General features: G+C 44.8%; 1 protein-coding gene across 2 annotated transcripts in view; it reads right to left on the minus strand.

Annotated features, from left to right (window-relative positions):
- Window positions 1–18,825, minus strand: part of mtcl1 (microtubule crosslinking factor 1) — a 93,792-nt gene that overhangs the window by 29,896 nt on the left and 45,071 nt on the right. The window contains exons 4-11 of one of the 2 annotated variants that reach the window (XM_079529933.1): window positions 12,948–13,007; window positions 11,834–12,198; window positions 11,034–11,352; window positions 10,299–10,811; window positions 9,642–9,863; window positions 5,910–6,068; window positions 1,503–1,604; window positions 639–905 (exon numbers count right to left, since the gene is read on the minus strand). In XM_079529933.1, the coding sequence (XP_079386059.1) occupies window positions 639–905; window positions 1,503–1,604; window positions 5,910–6,068; window positions 9,642–9,863; window positions 10,299–10,811; window positions 11,034–11,352; window positions 11,834–12,198; window positions 12,948–13,007 (2,007 nt within the window). The remainder of the gene's footprint in view (window positions 1–638; window positions 906–1,502; window positions 1,605–5,909; window positions 6,069–9,641; window positions 9,864–10,298; window positions 10,812–11,033; window positions 11,353–11,833; window positions 12,199–12,947; window positions 13,008–18,825) is intronic. The other variant, XM_079529934.1, reaches the window with a different exon arrangement.

An 18,825-nucleotide genomic window follows, 5' to 3' on the forward strand; every position in this document is an offset into this window, starting at 1 on the left:
TGTGGTTGTGTGTGTGTGTGTGCATGTGTGAGAGAGAGAGAGAGAGAGAGAGGGTAGTGAGGAATCAGACATGCAGCAGGTTTTCTCCTCATCATTTTGCTCCTAAAGACAGGCTTGATTCTTGATTCTGACTCCAGTGCATGAGCTGTGTCAGATGTTACTCTCTCTCTCTCACTCTCGCTCTCCATCTCTGTCCTGCCCATCTTTCCCACAGGTCCAGGATGTCTCAACCTTTGCACTGCCAAATAAAGCAGGGAAAACACAAAATCGAATCATGTGGCTCTTAGGATCCACATGGGAACGGTGTGCCTCCAATGTGGATCTCGTAATTCATGCGGCTATAATCGGGAACGCCGCAGTTTTGGAAACCCCAGCAGAGTGTGGTGCTGGCTATTTACCTTGCGTTCGCGTTGTGCACGTGTGCCGTTTTTCTCTGCTAGCGGAGAGCTGAAATATTTTCAACTCGGCTGTTTGAAAGTACTTTTGGGCTAGTCACCGTAGCTTAGTTTTCAGTTAATTTTCATTTCGTTGTCGTCAGTGACAAAAGGTAGTTGACGAACATTTTTCGTCATAGTTATAGTCGACAAAATAAACACTGGTATTGCGGCGTGTGTGCGTGTCTGTCCATCCTGCCGTACCTCTGGGTGTGGCGAGGGCGGCGTCTCGTCGGCGGGGTCCTGGCGGCCCCCCCGGCCCCCCAGCCTCCAGTGGATGAGGATCCAGCGCAGCTTCATGTAGCACACCACCGTGTTGTGCCTGAACAGACGCACCTCCTGCTGCAGCAGGGACCGCTCCTGGGCCCAGGGGACCTCGCCCCCAATGGAGGGGCAGGGGGGCGGGCCCTGCAGGCCCTGCAGCTCCAGCGCCCCGCGACGTGCCTCCAGCCTCAGGCGCGCCTCGTCCTCCTGGAAATGAATGCATGGTCGTTGTCAGTCAGTCAGTGGTGGAAAGCAGCTAAGTACATTTACTTATATGTACTGTTAAGTACTGTTTGAGGTACTTTTACTTTACCGGAGTATTTCCAGTAAAGCTCCATTTTCAATACCTTTTACTACTACTCCACTACATCTCAGAGCAGGAGGGGTCATCAATATGTTCGTAGACGGACATAATGTGTCCTTGGCAAGACTTGGTCTTGTCTGTGGCAAATTTTAGATTTTCTCTTTTTACACACCATTATAATGTTCTTATTTTGATCATAAGACCCAATTACTGAACGTCAGTCTCTAGCTTTTCTTCAGAATATGTATGACACTGATTTACTACGACACTATGGCATATTAGGAGTCCAACTAGTAGTTCTCAAATGTTTCATTTGCAAGGACCCCCATAACTGAGTGTACAAATGGACCCGTTACAGAATCAGCAACATACAACATACATAGCCAGTTAGTAACAAAGGAACATTAAAGTGTTCTAAATTGTGTTATCTGTGAAAGGACATATGAAAGGACATCTGACCACATATGAAAGGACATCTGATGGCGGTTCTTTTACTGTACCTGGGATAAAGAACCAATAGCTTCCCTCTCCTCCGGAGCCAATCGTAGCCTCCGCTCGTGATCTAGACGGAACTGGATCTCGGAAGCAGACGTATCCCGCAGCTGAGCCCACAACCACATGACAGCATAGCACACAGTTACCCACATTAACAATGAACAACAACAACAATTTAACCCATTAAGACCTGAGGCTGATTTCACAAATGTCGTCTAAATCCTGGAAAAACATACGTCTCTATGTCAGTTGTCTCAAAGGTTTTGGTATTTGGTTGCCGACCCCTGATCTGAAAATATTTTGATCGAGGAACCCCCAGAAGCAGAGATTTGAGTAAAATAAATAAATATATATATTATTATTATTATAATTTATTTTGCACAAATCTTTTTTTGTTTTTTTCATATAAAACCGTATAATGAATGCTTTTTAGCTTAAATCTAAAACAACAAAGATGCTTTCCCGGTGGTCTTAAAGGGTTAAATCAGTCATGATGCGTTAAATATCAGTGGTGGAGAGAACATTTACTTAAGTACTGTACTCGAGTACAATTTTGAGGTACTTTACTGGAGTATTTCTAAATTTCAGTACATTTACTTCTACTCCACTACATTTTAGATGCTAATATTGTACTTCTACTCCACTACATTTATTTGAAAAACCTTTTTTTGAAGCCAATACGTTTGTACTTTCGTAAATATATTTTGAATTCCGTATTTTTACTTGTAAAAGTGATATGATAAAGTATTTCTACATTGCAGTATTGATACTTTTACTTAAGTAAATCAATTAAGTACTTTTTCCACCACTGTTGAATATGTAACAGCCAAAAAGTTAAAAACATATAGGCTATGTGCCATTGTCTCCTGTGAAAGTCCATCATAAAGCCATGGACTTTTAGAGTGAAACTTTGAAAACCAACAATCACTCAAAGCCATGGACGTTTAGAGTGAAACTTTGAAAACCAACAATCACTTGCAAGATCTGGTCTCCTCAGTCCTCAGTCACGAGCACAGATTCATTAGAGGACACAAGAGGACTTTAAATGCACCCCGGTTTCCGTCAGACTAATTAGTTTGCTATTCGGCTACATCAAAGCTTTCTGATTCAACCCAACGCTATATAATTCATGCTGCGCTGGCAGCCATTTTCAGTTACACCAATAGATGGTGGTTTAATACCTCATACTGAGCTGAGCAGCAGGCTTATAACCCCAAGGTGCCATTATAAATGGGTTCATCTAGACGGCTGAGCAAACTAATGACGGAGCATCATATAGGTTAGCACTTTTATTTGCTGAATGTTGAGATAGAAACGGAGATACAGGCAGGTGCAATTTTCTACTTGACTTCTTTCAACACTTGCAAAAAAAGGAAAATGCAGAATGGGAAATAGTATATTAATTAATAGTATTAATAGTATAATAATTCCGGCGGTTTCACTTACATGAATATGAAGAATCAACTGACGGTGAGAAAACGCTAATGTGACCACTGGAGAATTAGTAAGGTTTCAAATAAGACTAAAGAAAAATACTATCAAATGTGAGTGACAATAGTGAATATCGTAAACAATACAGAGATACCTCCCCGACAATATGGCAGAGACAGTTGTTTTGTTTTTGGACCACAAAGCTTATGAGAGACGATTTTAAGATGACCCAATGTTATTATTCTAATTACTTCCGCAACATCCCAGGGGATGAGTACTCTATATACAGTATAGTAGATCAGCACAGTACAGTACTGTATAGTAGTTCTAATCCTGCTAGGCATACATCCTTTCTCATTCATTCACTTGTACCTCATAGATTATACTGTGTATCCTCTGTTCAGTGTTGGAAAAAGTACTCAAATGTTTTACTTAAGTAAAAGTATCAATACTGCAATGTAGCAATACTCCGGCCGTTACAAGAAAATGGCTGGAATTCTAAATTTACTTGAGTAAAAGCACCAAAGTATTGGTATCAAAATGTACTTAAAGTACCAAAAGTAGAATTACTCATTATGCAGAATGTCCCATTTCACACAATCTTTTGAAAATAGCAGATCTATAAGCTCAGTGAGCTTGTAGATCGGCTACATTTCTAATGGCCGAAATGTATATAGGGGTTAAGTGGTTAATGAATGTTTTGTAATAATACAAAATCTACAAAGTAACTAGTAACTAAAGTTTTAAAATAAATGTAGTGGGGTAAAAGCACAATATTTGAATCTGAGATGTAGTTAAGTACAACTGAAAGTATTGGAAATTGGAAATACTCCAGTAAAGTACAAAAATACCTCAAAATTGTACTTAAGTACAGTACATAAGTAAATGTATTTAGTTACTTTCCGCCACTGCCTCTTTAGCACGAGGGGAGGTGTCGGGGAGGTGTCTGGATCTCACATCCACTCCTGCCAGGACACTGTGTTATACAACGGTGTGGCTTCTCTATGAAAGCCCGTATGATGATGATGCAGCGAGCGACCACGGCCTGCAGTGTGCTCTGTGACTAAGCTCGTTTATCGACCAGCAGCACAGTCATTGATTGATCCAATTCGACGCTGGCAATAAAACGCTGACACCGGCCACGGCTCATCACTTGCCCATGAGGCACGTCTTACAAAATATTAAATGGACATTCGAAAGATGAAACGAAAAGAAAAATGAAGGGTCAGTGACAACAAAATGTATGTCAGTCAGATTCAAAATGTAGTAAGGGCTAATGTTTTTCCACTTAGAGTACTTTCATATTTCTCATTCGTTTCATTCCGTAGAAACGATTTTGGCACGACGTGAATCGTGCTTAATAATTCATTTTGTCAAAACGAGTACGCTAAAATTCATGAGCAAAGCCATAATAAATTAAACCAGTGAAAACATTTTTATATAAAAGGGTATTTTAAGGTAGATAATAGCCATTATATGGGCTATGTTGATTAAGGCTGATTCCAGACGATTTGCTGAGTCAAATCACACCGTGGTGGGGCATGTGGCAGTGGATCACACCGCGGTGGGGCATGTGGCAGTGAGCCGATGTCAGAAAGCATTTAACGTAGAGTGTGCACTGTGCAGATTCACGTAATAGACCACGTGCACAGTGCACACACAAGCACAAACATTCATGTCAACACAGCAGTGCACGGTCGCTGTGTCGTTTGGTTTTAGAGGACAACTTCCTGAATGTTTAGCAACCGTCTCTGTCTTCACAGTGTACGCCAATTCAATCTCTGCTCTAGAAATAACTCCCTTTGCTATTCCCATTTTAGAACTAGTAAACAGATACTTGCAAGTTTGAACACTCAAGTAACAGCCTACTGCTACCACCAACAACATGAAATGTCCAGTGGTGCATGGCACAAATAATATTAATAACAACAACAACAACAACAACAACAACAACAACAATAATAATAACAATAATATGAAATAAAATGATAATAAAATGCTAAATTAAATGAAATTACTTGAAAGTAAACACCAGTGGCTGAGGGAAGTGAAGATTTAGTGGGAAAACAAAGTGGAGTGTGGATGAAGTGAGATCTTCTTCAAAGTCAGTGGTTCTCAAAGTTGGGTCTGGGGGGGGGGGGGGGGGGGGGGGGGTGTACCACAGGGTAATTTTAACCAAGTATATCCATGTATATGGATTTTGTATATGGATCAAATATGGCTATTTAAAAATAGCAGATCTACAGGCTCTATAGCATGTCACTTCATGCCACTGAGAGCTTGTACATGTGCTATTTCAGATATTGAAAGATTTTGAATAATAATAAAAACAAATACCATGCATTTTCTCTTCTGGGGGTCCCTGGTAAAATACATTTCCAGATTGGGGTCCGTGGCCAAACGCATATCAATTTGGGGGTCCCTGGTAAAATACATTTCCAGATTGGGGTCCGTGGCCAAATGCATATCAATCTGGGGGTCCTCGACATGAACAAGTTTGAGAACCACTGATCTAAGTGACTGTGGCTGGAGTGTCACTAAGACGTTCTTTTATCTTTATCATCCTTCATGACCTAAAGTTTAGGTCCTAAACTATGTCCCCCTTGCCCTCCTGAATCCATACACTCTGCGGTGCATCGATGACGACTTGATGACTGACCATTACATAAGTCTCGTTTTCTTCCCATCGTGTTGTGTAATCTGACAATTTTGTTTCATCGTGATTGAGCAAATAAATAAAACGTATATAACACTTCAGGAGGCAATGCCGGGGATTATTATTAAATACTTGTATGCTTCCCTTTACATTTTATGTACGGTATATTATTATGGTATTATGGCAATAAATCAACTCTAACCTTTTACATAACAGGCTTTGTGTGTGGGGCTGGCAGAGCCAGTGTCAGCTCTGTCCCACAGGGGAGGAGGAGGGGAGGGAGGGAGAGAGAAAGAGAGAGGGAGGGAAGGGAGGGGGCACTGACCTCTGCTCTTAAAGCCAGGGGCCTCATGTGGTACCTAGTGAATCCCGGGGCTCCCCTGCTCTGGGCCTGAGAAGGACCCCCGCCTTGGCTGTGAGTCGGGGGCTCCATCACACCTCGCTCCTGTCCTAGACGCCACTCCAGCTCATCCCTCTGACTGGACTGTGAGTGTGAGGTAGGTGGGTTGGGTGGGTGGGGTCGGGTACGGTTGAGGTGGTGGTCGTTGGGGGGGGGGGGGGGGGGGTGTTAGGGGTTAGAGGGTGGGGGTAGGGCGGGGTCAGAAGGGATGATGGGGGAAGATGGGGTTATGGAGTTACAAAGTGGTGGGTGGATGATGGGTGTCAGGGGGGAGGTTGGGAGAGCATGAAGCAAACCATGGACATGAACACACATAAGACAAACCAACTAGAGGGAGGGTCCGGGGTTGGGGGGGGTAGTAGGGGCGGGGGGGTCGGGGTTATGAGCAAAGAAGGCAAACAAAAAACTAAAAATAAATATGGGTAAAAAAAAGAATGTGCAAGAATATGCAAGCAGAGATGGAGAAGTAAAAAAAATAATAATAATAATAAAATGAATAAAAATCAACCGACAGCTTGGAGAGTGAGAGAGACAAAAACAAGCTAGAACATGAAGAAGAGTGCAAAGAGGAAGACCAACTTAAAGACGACGGCGTATGAGAGAGATGAGAAGAGGACGAGGATGAGGATGAACAAAATCATGGGCTGGAACATCTGGAGGGGTTGAGGAACACGTACAGCGAGGAGGAACAAAGGAGAGGGAGTCCAAGGGCAAGGGGGAGGAAAAGAATGCAAAACACTGGTTATGAAGCGCATGCAATGAGGGATACATGAGTTCCAAACCAACAGCTGAGAGAGAGAGACCACGGCAGACTGCAGCAGAGCAGCAGCTAGCTAGCTAGCTAGAGTAGCACACTGACAAAAATGTTCGTTTTAATAGCATGGCCGTGCACAGTCGCGCGTGCACGTGAAAAGTTGAAGAAGCGTGAGCTCGGATCTTACACCCTATAGGTGAAAATGACACACAAGTTTGTGTTATTCAAAACAATAATAGTACTTTAAATACACTGTATATGGGCATGTTTGAGGTTTCACTCCTGGAACTCGATGTTATTCTACAACAATTTGTCCGAGCCACATGACTACGGAGGTTAGCTTAGACGTTTGTCCCTTCCACCCAACTTCGCCAAGCAAAAAACAGGGAGTCTTGTTTGCGTGAAGCAAAAGCAGAAATAAAAACAAAAATAGAATTGGATAGAATGAACATGGAAGCAGCTTCAATCTACGGCGGCAAAAGTACAGTATAGCCTAAAACACCCTTTAAATGAACAACATGGAAAGATGGATTGATGACTTTCTTCCATCCATCAGTTTAGTTCACAAAAAACACAAAAACACAGAAAGAAAACACAACAAAAAAAATGACACCCAAGACATTTTCAGCCCAATCATGCGAAAATGTCAATCATTAAGAACGTTTAAGAACTTGTAAGCGGTATTTTGACGAGCTGACTCCCACAAAGCAGCAGGTTGAGTCTAAGCCAGTGTTACTGTTGATTTAGTCGACTATGATGAAAAATGTTCATCGACTACCTTTTTTCACTGACGAAAACGAAATAAAAACTACGTCATGATGACTAAAACTAAGACTAAAAATATTGACAATATCATCAACAATTAAAACTAGACTATAATGTTAGGGATGGACTAGTGGAGAACAGATCCAGTAGAATTAAAAGACAAGTAATTTTATGTTTGGGTGCCTTCCGGTGTTGTGCTCTGAAAATAGCCGATCTAAAGCTCACAACGAGCGTTGTGAGCTTTAGATCGGCTATTTTCAGCATGCAACCAAGTGTAAAACCTGCCATTAAGACGCCATCAAGACCCACCAAAATACATTTAAGTCGACTAAATCAACTGTAGATTTATGGCCGTGCTACACTGGGCACGGAATTGGCGCGGAATTGCTCTGCTCCGTCCGCAGAGCGGAGTCCACAACAGTACGCTCGCTGCCACTATAATCAATGGAACCCGGTTACACCGAGCGCGGGGGCGGTGCACAGGTTGTGCGTAAGAAGCTCTGTGTGCGAATTTATTTTTTCTTTCTTTTACACGAAAGACTATAACTATATCATAATTTGCTGTCAAAATCAACACTAGTCGTAGTTGCACAAAGCAGCGGGTTGAGTTCAGTCGCTTGAGCAGCAGAGGTATAAACATAATGCTGACAGACAGACAGACAGACAGACAGACAGACAGACAGACAGACAGACAGACAGACAGACAGACAGACAGACAGATCTTTGTGAATCGTCTTCGTGGCAACGCCATTCTTCTTTTTTTCACACACACATGCTGATGTGTTGGACGAACATAGATAGCAGCAGTGACACCAATTGTCATGTCGTTATAAGGCGTCAGGGCGTAGCAGGGCTCATATTATGGACATATTTTAAAGTTATTTATAGCATTTATAGCAAATAGCAACCAAAACACTGTAGTAAAAAAAAAGAAAAGCTTTTAGTCCAAATGGAAGAATCTGCCTTAAGCCCTTGTGCACTCCCTTAACTCCTTCCCGGCACACTCCCAAGCACTTCCTCTATGGGGTGACTGGAAGCAGGGCGGGTTACAGATGCTACTGTATGCAACAGGGTGAAGGAGGCAGGCAGGCAGGCAGGGCTGCTGGCTATGTGGGTGGGTGTGTGCATGGGGATGCGGATGTGGATGCAAGTGCAGCGGCAAGCCATGGCGGTGGGGGTGGAGGTGGTGGTGGTGGTGAATCAGGGAGGGGGCTGTGGGTGGTGGTGCCAGGGGGGCTGAGCTGGGTGGCTCGTGGTGGGACAGGGCGCTGCTGTATCACCCTGGATCGGTAATGGATGTCCGGTGGCTCCACAGAGGCTCGTTTGGCTTTATCGGTACACAATGTTTGAGGCTACTGCAAGTGCATGTTCAGATAGTAAGGGCTCTGGGTTGATTTAGCCATTCATTAACATGTTTCACAGCGCGCTAAAGCAGCACCAATGTCTTCTTTCTTCAGGATCAAAGCTGTGACCTGTGCTGTGGAAGCTGTGGCAGACATTTCTGGTGGGCTGTATAGTATCTCTGACCGCCAGTGCCTTTAATTATAGCTCCTTATTTGCATGCCTTGCTTCATTAGAATAAACATTAACATTTAAAATCCCTAAAATGATCTATTAATGACTGCTCCCTTGGGTGTGTTCAAATAAACAGGGCTCCGGCAACAACCGGTTGGTTTTTCGAAGGCTCTATAAATCGGGGCTCTTCCCGTGGATCAATGTTAAGAGCAACCAGTATTAGCCCAAAGTCGCTTGTCATGAACACCGTCTTTGCTCGATATTTTCATGAGCTTCCCCCTTGTAGGTTGTGATACTAAACAGCCAGGTTGGGTGCTTTGTTGAAGGTGGTGGACGCTAATCAATATTACAATGCATGCCTTTAAAAGAACCATCTTTTTGCTCCAGCCATGATTAGGGTATTGAATTATTCATCCTGGCTATCTGCCAAACTGCCGTACTCCTCCCTTATTTATACGCAATTATGCATATATATTTGAATATATATATATATATATTTTTTGCAAAAGAAATAAGCAGAGAGCCGCCAGCGAAAGGCAACGTCCAGACGTAGCGCAGGTCGTGTCAACATACACGGGGGAACAGACCTGGACGAAAAAAGGTGGGCTATTTGTGGCGCTCACCTGGAAGTCCGTCACCAGGTCCCTTCCCAGGGTGCCTATGGGCGAGTCGCGGGACATGGAGGTGACGGTGGACAGGAAGCTGCTGGACTCGGTGAGGTTGGGCATGGGCGACAGGTCCTCCGCCCTGTCCCTCAGCCCATCACCCAGGTGGTCCACCTTCTCCACGAACGTGTGCAGCTCGCTGCGGAAGGCCTTCATGCGCGTGTTGACGGTGTCCAGGACCTGGTAGGGGGTATAGGTCCGTCACAGTTATTATTACATCATCGTCTCATCGCAATTATTTGAGAGATTGTTTTTGCATAATCGTCATAATCATTTCCATGTTGGATTTAAAAAAAAGGAAAAGTGGAAATAGCAGATCCACAAGCTCAAAATGCGTCACGTTGTGACTCGCTTTGAGCTTGAAGAAACGTGCCACGTTGTGCCACGTTTAATTGTACTGTTCATATAAAGTATAAAGTTATTAGATTATCTAAGTTATTTGTCGTATCTGCACATTGCACCTTTTGTTTGCGAAGCCTAAAAGCCATACAGATTACATTTATATTCAACATGAATTCATGTTCCCACAATGCCCAAAACACATTAAATCATTAATCACAATTATTTGTGTGACAATTAATCGTCAAGCTAAATTTGTAATGGTGACAGCCCTACCTGGGGGTCTCCTTTGGAGCTCACCCCCGAGCTTGCCTCCAGGACGTCCCCGGTGGTCACCAGCAGCCGACCCTCCAAGATCAGACTGTCTGTGTCCGTGATCAAGCGGTCCACCGTCTTCCCCAGCCTCTCCGCTTCCCTCTTCACGTTGGTGAGCGACTCGCGGTCCTCCCTCCTGCGACTGGCCGAGTCGCCGTGCGAGCCTCCGAGCTCGCTGCCCTCGGAGGGCTTAATGCTGCTGCCGAACCCAGAGGTGGTGGCCGTCTTCTCGAACAGATCCTCCGAGTCGCTCTCGCCCCCGACGGGTCCCTCCCGCTTGGGCTGGAGCAGGAGGAGTCGCCCCGCCACCACCTCCTCGTCCTCTGCCACCACCTCCCCCCCACGGCGCCCCCCCACATCGCTCTCGGTGTCGCTGTCGCGCGGGCTGCCCGTGCGGAGGCCCAGGTGGGCGGCCAGGTCGCAGCGCTGCACGTTGGACAGCAGGACGCGGTTCTCGTACTGCAGCTTCATTACCTTCAGAATCAGAATCAGAATCAACCTTATTGTCACATCACAGTTTTACAAGTAAAAAGTGGGTGAAATTAGTCTTTGTCCATAGTTCCCATCGTCTCATTTTTAACAATAAATACAGAAAGGGAAGAAGAGAGGAGGGGGGGGGGGAGTTAAGGAGATCAAGGCAGGAAAGAAGAAAGTTTGAGCCCTTTTACCACAAAAAGTACAAGTAAAGGGTTTCACCTTGCCACTGAGCTCGTTGATCTGCATCCTGGCCGCTTTCAGCTCCTCCAGCGTCAAGCTGCCGCCGCCAGCCGACCCGTTGCCGCCACTCCCCCCGTTGCCGGGCATGTACAGGAAACCTTCTCCGCTACCTTCCTCGCCGCTGCTGCTCGGGCCGAACTTGAAGCGGTTCAGCTCGGAGGTCAGCTGCTTGTTGTGGTCCTCGATCTCCGAGATGGAGCGCCGCAGAAGCTCCGCCTCCTCCTCCACGAACTGGAGATGTCGCCGCAGCTCGCCCGCAGACTCCAGGGCGTCGCCACCATAGGGCGACGAGGGCATGCTGGGGGAGGGGCCAAGGGTGTTATAGTTAAAAGACAATTCCGGAGTAGCCCTTTTTTCTATGATAATATATCCATGAAACTAAAACTATTAGCATTTTAAAAAAAATAATAATAATACTAATTAAAACTAACTGAATTAAAAAATAAATAAAACTAAAATAAAAAATACAAAACTATTACTCGTAGAGAGGCAGGCGAGCTGGAAACTGCCTTATTATCAAATTGGGATACAAAAGGGGAGAAAATATTTTCTTTTATCTGTGTGGGGCATGGGGTGTTCAGCAGCATAGTCTCTTCATTATTTGTTTTTGTGCCTTTTGCATGCAAACAATAGACCTCAGATCTCATGTTGTATCCACTTTAATCTGTCATTTTACCTAAGGAATGGGATCTGAGATCATAAATCTAATTGTGTATGCCTGCCCTTGAGATTTCTATCACTGAAATATTTTGAATATATATTTATAAAACGATACTAACCTTGAGAAGGGCTCGCGCCCGAAGCAGTCCCTCTCGTACTGGCAGCGGATGTCCTCGTTCTCCGCACGCAGGCTGCGGTTCTCCACCTCCAGCTCCACGATCTTCCGGCCCAGGATGTTGGCCTCCTCCTCCACCAGCTTGAGGCGCAGCCGCAGCTCGGCCTCGCGCGTGCTGTGCGGGCCACCGCCCACGCACTCCGCCAGCGGCAGCCCAGGGCTGTCCACGTCCCCGTACACCGACTTGTACTTCTGGACCTCCTGCTCCAGCTCGTCCTTCTCTCGGCCCAGCTTGGCCATCTTCTTCCTCATCAGCGAGGACTCCTCCTTGGCAAACTGGAGCTGGCATCTGAGGTCTGCGCTGTCCTCCTGATAGTGGTGACAAGACAGTGTAAGGCCTCACTTACATATCGACATCGTTGTTGTCGGGAGGAAACCACCTAACTCCATTTTTGAGGTTTTAGTCAAAAACCTCAAATCAGTGCTATTGAACATCCTTTATGTCTGTGTGTTGGTTAAAAAAATATTGATAAAAAAAATATTGAACCAATGAAAAGTAGTAAAAAGCGCTTCGGACAACTCCATTGGACCCTTTTCCAATGTCTGAATAAAATCATGAAGAGTTTTGCTAGAGTTGTGTCGTGCATTCCATGAGCGGTCTTCTCTCAGTATTTCTCTCCTCTTGACCCTCTGATAAAAATCCAAGATGTTTAAATATGATCAAAGATCTTTAGTTGTCGCATTTTCATGTGCAATTCAATGTCCATGCAACCTCTGTTTTCTGCTCCATTGTTCAACAGTTTTTCTTTGTGTAATTTCCACCAGGAGCATGATGGGAAATAATCTCAAAGGCAATATCATTGTATTCTTAATAGTGAGAATACACTTTAGATGTGAGTGGGTGTCGAAGTTTTCTCTTTTAAAAGTCTTCTACCATATTATGGTAGATGTCAGAGGGTTTCTAAAGTATTTTCAAAGTCTTCTCAAAGTCTTTAAAAAAAGGTATTCTAGTATAAAGCAGACATTAAGGGATTCTAGATGTGATCATGACCTCACGTTAATGAATCACTATGGGAGGAGAGAGACAATCACGGGTAGCTTGAATGTTAATCTCTCACCTGAGAAGTGGACTTCTTGTCCTTGAATGTTTCCCTGCTTGCTCTTCTTCTCAGTGTAGTCTGTGGAGAGACATGAGAGAGAATGAAAGGTGAGCGAGCACTGTGCACAGAAAGACAAGCATTAAAGAGAGTGAGGACAACAGTGAACGCTGTGCACAGAAAGACAACCACGACAGAACACTAAATGCCAGCTACAGTATGCTATTCACGTTCACCTGAAACTCAGCCGCTGTGTGCAGCTTGTGATGAGTGGGAACACAGGCCCACATTACCTCACGCTGATCTATACCGCTTCGGATGGTCTTGTGCAAACATTTGCGATAACTGAATGCCACAGACGAAAAACAGTCTAAGTCCACACTATTGATCCATAATGTATAAATGATAGATAAGGGTTCAGGACAACGAGGCCTTTCCGTGGAGGGGTCAGAATGAAATTTGGACTGTTTTTCCTCTGTGGTACTCCTGACGTTGACATGTCAGTGATGACAATGTCACTCCATTGTATCCTATGCAGGAAGCAAAACGTCACATAAAAGACGAGACAGTAGTTGGCCCGGTAGATAATCGACAACATTTGTGACATTTATTTATCTACATTACATTACAACACAAAAGACTGGCCAATATGCCTGCAAAGATATTAGACACATAGACAAAGACACATAAAATCAAAGCAACTTTAGGGGCCTGATGTACATTGTTGCATGCTGTGTCGCACACACAATAGCAGTGAGCTTTGAATCCTTTCCTGTGCGTGACACTGTGCAACAGTTTAAATGTGGTTTTATGCTGCTGGCAGGTGAAAACACCCCACCCTGCATGAGAGTGAAAACACCCCACCCTGCATGAGAGTGAAAACACCCCACCCTGCATGAGAGTGAAAACACCCCACCCTGCATGAGAGTGCATAATCTGGCAGGTGAAAACACCCCACCCTGCATGAGAGTGCACAATCTGGCAGGTGAAAACACCCCACCCTGCATGAGAGTGCACAATCTGGCAGGTGAAAACACCCCACCCTGCATGAGAGTGCATAACGCTGGCAGCTGAAAACACCCCACCCTGCATGAGAGTGAAAACACCCCACCCTGCATGAGAGTGCATAATCTGGCAGGTGAAAACACCCCACCCTGCATGAGAGTGCACAATCTGGCAGGTGAAAACACCCCACCCTGCATGAGAGTGCACAATCTGGCAGGTGAAAACACCCCACCCTGCATGAGAGTGCATAATCTGGCAGGTGAAAACACCCCACCCTGCATGAGAGTGCATAATCTGGCAGGTGAAAACACCCCACCATGCATGAGAGTGAAAACGCCCCACCCTGCATGAGAGTGAATACACCCCACCCTGCATGAGAGTGAAAACACCCCACCCTGCATGAGAGTGAAAACACCCCACCCTGCATGAGAGCATAATCTCAGTCATCCTTGATGAAAACCAGGGCTCTGTTGGTTTATGCAACGGCATGTATGGAAGGACGAAGGGGACATTAATCTATGAGGCGGTCTTACATAATGGCCCATCGGCAGGTCAAATCTGCATTTAATGAGGAAGTATTTACTCGCCATGCAGATTGCAGAGATCACGTGACATAATAATTACAGTCTGAATCGGACACATGTGGCCTCTGTTAATAGCCCATATCAAGGGCTCACATCTGGCTGGGATCTGGATCTTCGTGCAGAGACAGAGGGTAAAGGGTCCAGGTTACTTATCAAGATGATGCAATCGACCTACTGTAATGTACATGTATATTGGAGCCTACTGGCTGCGATTAGGAAATGCGGAGACGTCCGACGTGTCATTGGTCGCGTTGTCCGACTATTTCAAACCCTAACCTCAGTCTTAACCAGCCACGTAAGTCCCCTAACCTCATATCATTCTTAACCGGCCATGTAAGTCCCCTAACCTCATATCAGTCTTAACGGGGCACGCAAGTCCCCTAACCTCATATCATTCTTAACAGGCCACGTAAGTCCTCTAACCTCATATCATTCTTAACAGGTCACGTAAGTCCCCTAACCTCATATCATTCTTAACAGGCCACGTAAGTCCCCTAACCTCATATCAGTCTTAACAGGTCACATAAGTCCCCTAACCTCATATCAGTCTTAACGGGGCACGCAAGTCCCCTAACCTCATATCAGTCTTAATCGGCCAGGTAAGTCCCCTAACCTCATATCAGTCTTAACCGGCCAGGTAAGTCCCCTAACCTCATATCAGTCTTAATCGGCCAGGTAAGTCCCCTAACCTAATATCAGTTTTAACCGGCCAGGTAAGTCCCCTAACCTCATATCAGTCTTAACCGGCCACGTAAGTCCCCTAACCTCATATCAGTCTTAACCGGCCACGTAAGGCAGTTTCACTTCCGTGTTTCCTAATTGCAGCCAGGAGGCTCCAGTATGCAGCAGCTAGTTTGATTGCATCGTTTTGATAAGTAACATACTGGTTGATATCGGTTGATAACATTATAAGTGGGTGCAGTATCTGCAAACTACAAGTGGAGATGGATATTAATTCTGCATTGAAATGAGGGGTCATAAATACACTGCCGCCACAGAACAAAACAAAAATATACATTGATTCAAGGCTTCATGGGGTGTGTAATTGATAGAAAATAATGATGTTTTGGGTGAACTACTAAGTAAAAAAAACTTGAGTATTCTTTCCACCACTGCATATTACAGAGAGAGGCTCGGTTTGACAGACAGACAGACTCGTTTTGGTTCCCGGCTCAGATTCAACAACACGCAGCATTCATTCATTCATTTATTCCCACGATGCTCTCTGGGGGAAGCATCTGCCTCGACGCTTCAAAATCTGTCCACTAATTCAGAGTGTTCCGAGCACACAAAGCCTGGATCAAATGAGGCCGCTCTGCACGCTAGCACAGAGACTTAAAGACACTAAAATTAAACCATTCATTTTCATTTAAAATCTGTCAGTTCTCTCACAGCGTTTCACACATAATGTCCCTGAAAGGCTATGAGAGGGAGGGAAGGAGTGAGAAGAGAGAGAGAGAGAGAGAAAGAGAGAGAGAGAGAGAGAGAGAGAGCAAGCAGCAGAGAGGGTGAGAGAAGCAAGGAGATTTAGAGTACGGCCTGGGTGGACAGTGACAGGGAATGAGTGAGAGAGAGGACAGGGAGGGAGAGAGGGAGGGAGAGAGAGAGAGAGAGAGGACAGGGAATGAGTGAGAGAGAGGACAGGGAATGAGTGAGAGAGAGGACAGGGAGGGAGAGAGGGAGGGAGGGAGAGAGAGAGGCCTGGGTGGACAGTGACAGGGAATGAGTGAGAGAGAGGACAGGGAATGAGTGAGAGAGAGGACAGGGAGGGAGAGAGGGAGGGAGAGAGAGAGGCCTGGGTGGACAGTGACAGGGAATGAGTGAGAGAGAGGACAGGGAGGGAGAGAGGGAGGGAGAGAGAGAGAGGACAGGGAGGGAGAGAGGGAGGGAGAGAGTAATTGAATGAATGACACAATCCTGTGTAGTGCTTTCCAGCCACAAGTGTTTGTTCCACGGGCAGATTGCTGGCATGGGGGTGATATTGGCAGGATGTGATGAAAGCCAACCAGCTGAGATGTTTGATTCCACTTCAATGTCCCTCCATTTCATTAAAAAAAAAAAACATTGTAGAAACAAATGCTTGTGACTGATTGGGTTGAATTGAGGTTAATTGACATGGCATTGAAGACTAACATATAAACGCTAAACCCTGAGTAAAGATTGCTAAATTAACTCTGAGTGTGTAAAGGTTCACCCTTATATATGGTCAGCCACTTACAGATGTGACATAGTCAAACATTTTCTAAATTGCTCAAAATATTCCACATTTTTCAAAAATGCCTCTGATAAATAATACATTTAATGGTTAAAAACTATAAAATTATAAGCATAAAAAGTAGCTAACGCTCCAGTACAGATTTTACTATCTAAGTACAGTCAAGGTCACCTGGAACTGACACAAGACGACTGAAGGTCACACTGATATTGTTGTGGACATCAAGCTTCTCTCAGTTTAAAAGTTCTAAAAAAAAAAGAAAAAAAAGGGAGAACTCATTACACAAGGAGCAGCGTGGCACCGGCCTCAACAGACCGCCGAGCAGTTTGAGTCAGTCCTCATGGCCAGGCAGATGGAAAGTGCGAGGTGGAGCCCGTTCTGCCCAGGGCGGGCGAAGACACACACACCCACCCACCCCACCGGCTGGCGCTGCGACAAGGACAGGAAGTCCACTTAGCAACCTTACCCAAAACATGAATGAAAACAGAGGGAAGTAGGTGGGCGGGGATGACTTCTAGTGCTTTTTTCCTCCCTCCTCCATGCGAGAAGGAAAGTATTTGAGCTGTCTAATCTTTAGAAGCGGTCGGTGCATTTGCCGTTACACAGTAATGTGGACAATTTTCACACTTTCAGAGTTAAAATATCTTGGCGTTTTACAGTGTACATGAGATTTATTCTGTAATATAAGTACTAGTCTGACAACAAGAAATACTAAACATAGCACATCAGCAAGGTTTTATTATGAGAGCGCTTTGTATAGTAACTCAGAAGACGCTTTAAAACTCAACAGGAGCAGAGTAATCCTCACCGACCGTCACCTGAACACAGATGCTCAAAACAAGTCGAGCATCAATGAGATCAGTGCCTGAACCTCGTATCAAACAAAACGCCAACAAAGGAAGCTGTCAGACAAGTGCCTGAGTGATGCTCTTTTTATTATGAATCCACCAACAACAGAGTTCACAGCTAGTCTATAGCATTCTGAGTGACACTCGCACATAACCAAGTATACATCAGGCTTAATAGACCTAATGCGCATAGAAACTAGAAAACAAGTCATCCTACACTGCCATAACAAGTTAGAAAACAAGTCATCCTACACTGCCATAACAAGTTAGAAAACAAGTCATTCTACACTGCTATAACAAGTTAGAAAACAAGTCATCCTACACTGCTATAACAAGTTAGAAAACAAGTCATCCTACACTGCCATAACAAGCTAGAAAACAAGTCATTCTACACTGCTATAACAAGTTAGAAAACAAGTCATCCTACACTGCTATAACAAGTTAGAAAACAAGTCATCCTACACTGCCATAACAAGTTAGAAAACAAGTCATCCTACACTGCTATAACAAGCTAGAAAACAAGTCATTCTACACAGCCATAACAAGTTAGAAAACAAGTCATTCTACACTGCCATAACAAGTTAGAAAACAAGTCATCCTACACTGCCATAACAAGTTAGAAAACAAGTCATTCTACACTGCCATAACAAGTTAGAAAACAAGTCATCCTACACTGCCATAACAAGTTAGAAAACAAGTCATCCTACACTGCCATAACAAGCTAGAAAACAAGTCATTCTACACTGCTATAACAAGCTAGCAAGCCATGAAGCCATCCGTCCATTCTAGACTGCCAGTGGGGATGGTTGGTTGTTGCTGTGTCAGGATCTCTCTCCAACACTTTCACAGCAGTCATAATTGTTTTTACGGTGTGGCCAAAGGCCAAAGCCGTCCAGAAAAGGGATTGTCTGTATGTCTGTCCCTGTCAAAAGTAGATCCATCACAAGCTCACGGTGCCAGATGCATGAAACAGAACCACCCTCGGGGACCATTAAGTGAACTCAGCATGAAGGAGGGAAACGCTTGGCGAGGTGAAAACTCGTGATGAATGTGAAAGTTGTAACACAGAGTTGCTAATCTATGCATACGGTTATTTTTAGGCGCGCTATACCGGCGGCGGGGCCTCTAAGGGTGGTGGTGATGGCGAGTCGCGTGTCGTCTGGTCGGAGCTTTAACAGCCATGGCTTAATTTCTCCGGCTGGTGACAGCTAATCTCTCCAGGGAGACAGCGGATTACAGCGTCTTGC

This window comes from Electrona antarctica, assembly GCF_951216825.1.
Source record: "Electrona antarctica genome assembly, chromosome: 19".
Lineage (NCBI taxonomy): Eukaryota > Metazoa > Chordata > Actinopteri > Myctophiformes > Myctophidae > Electrona > Electrona antarctica.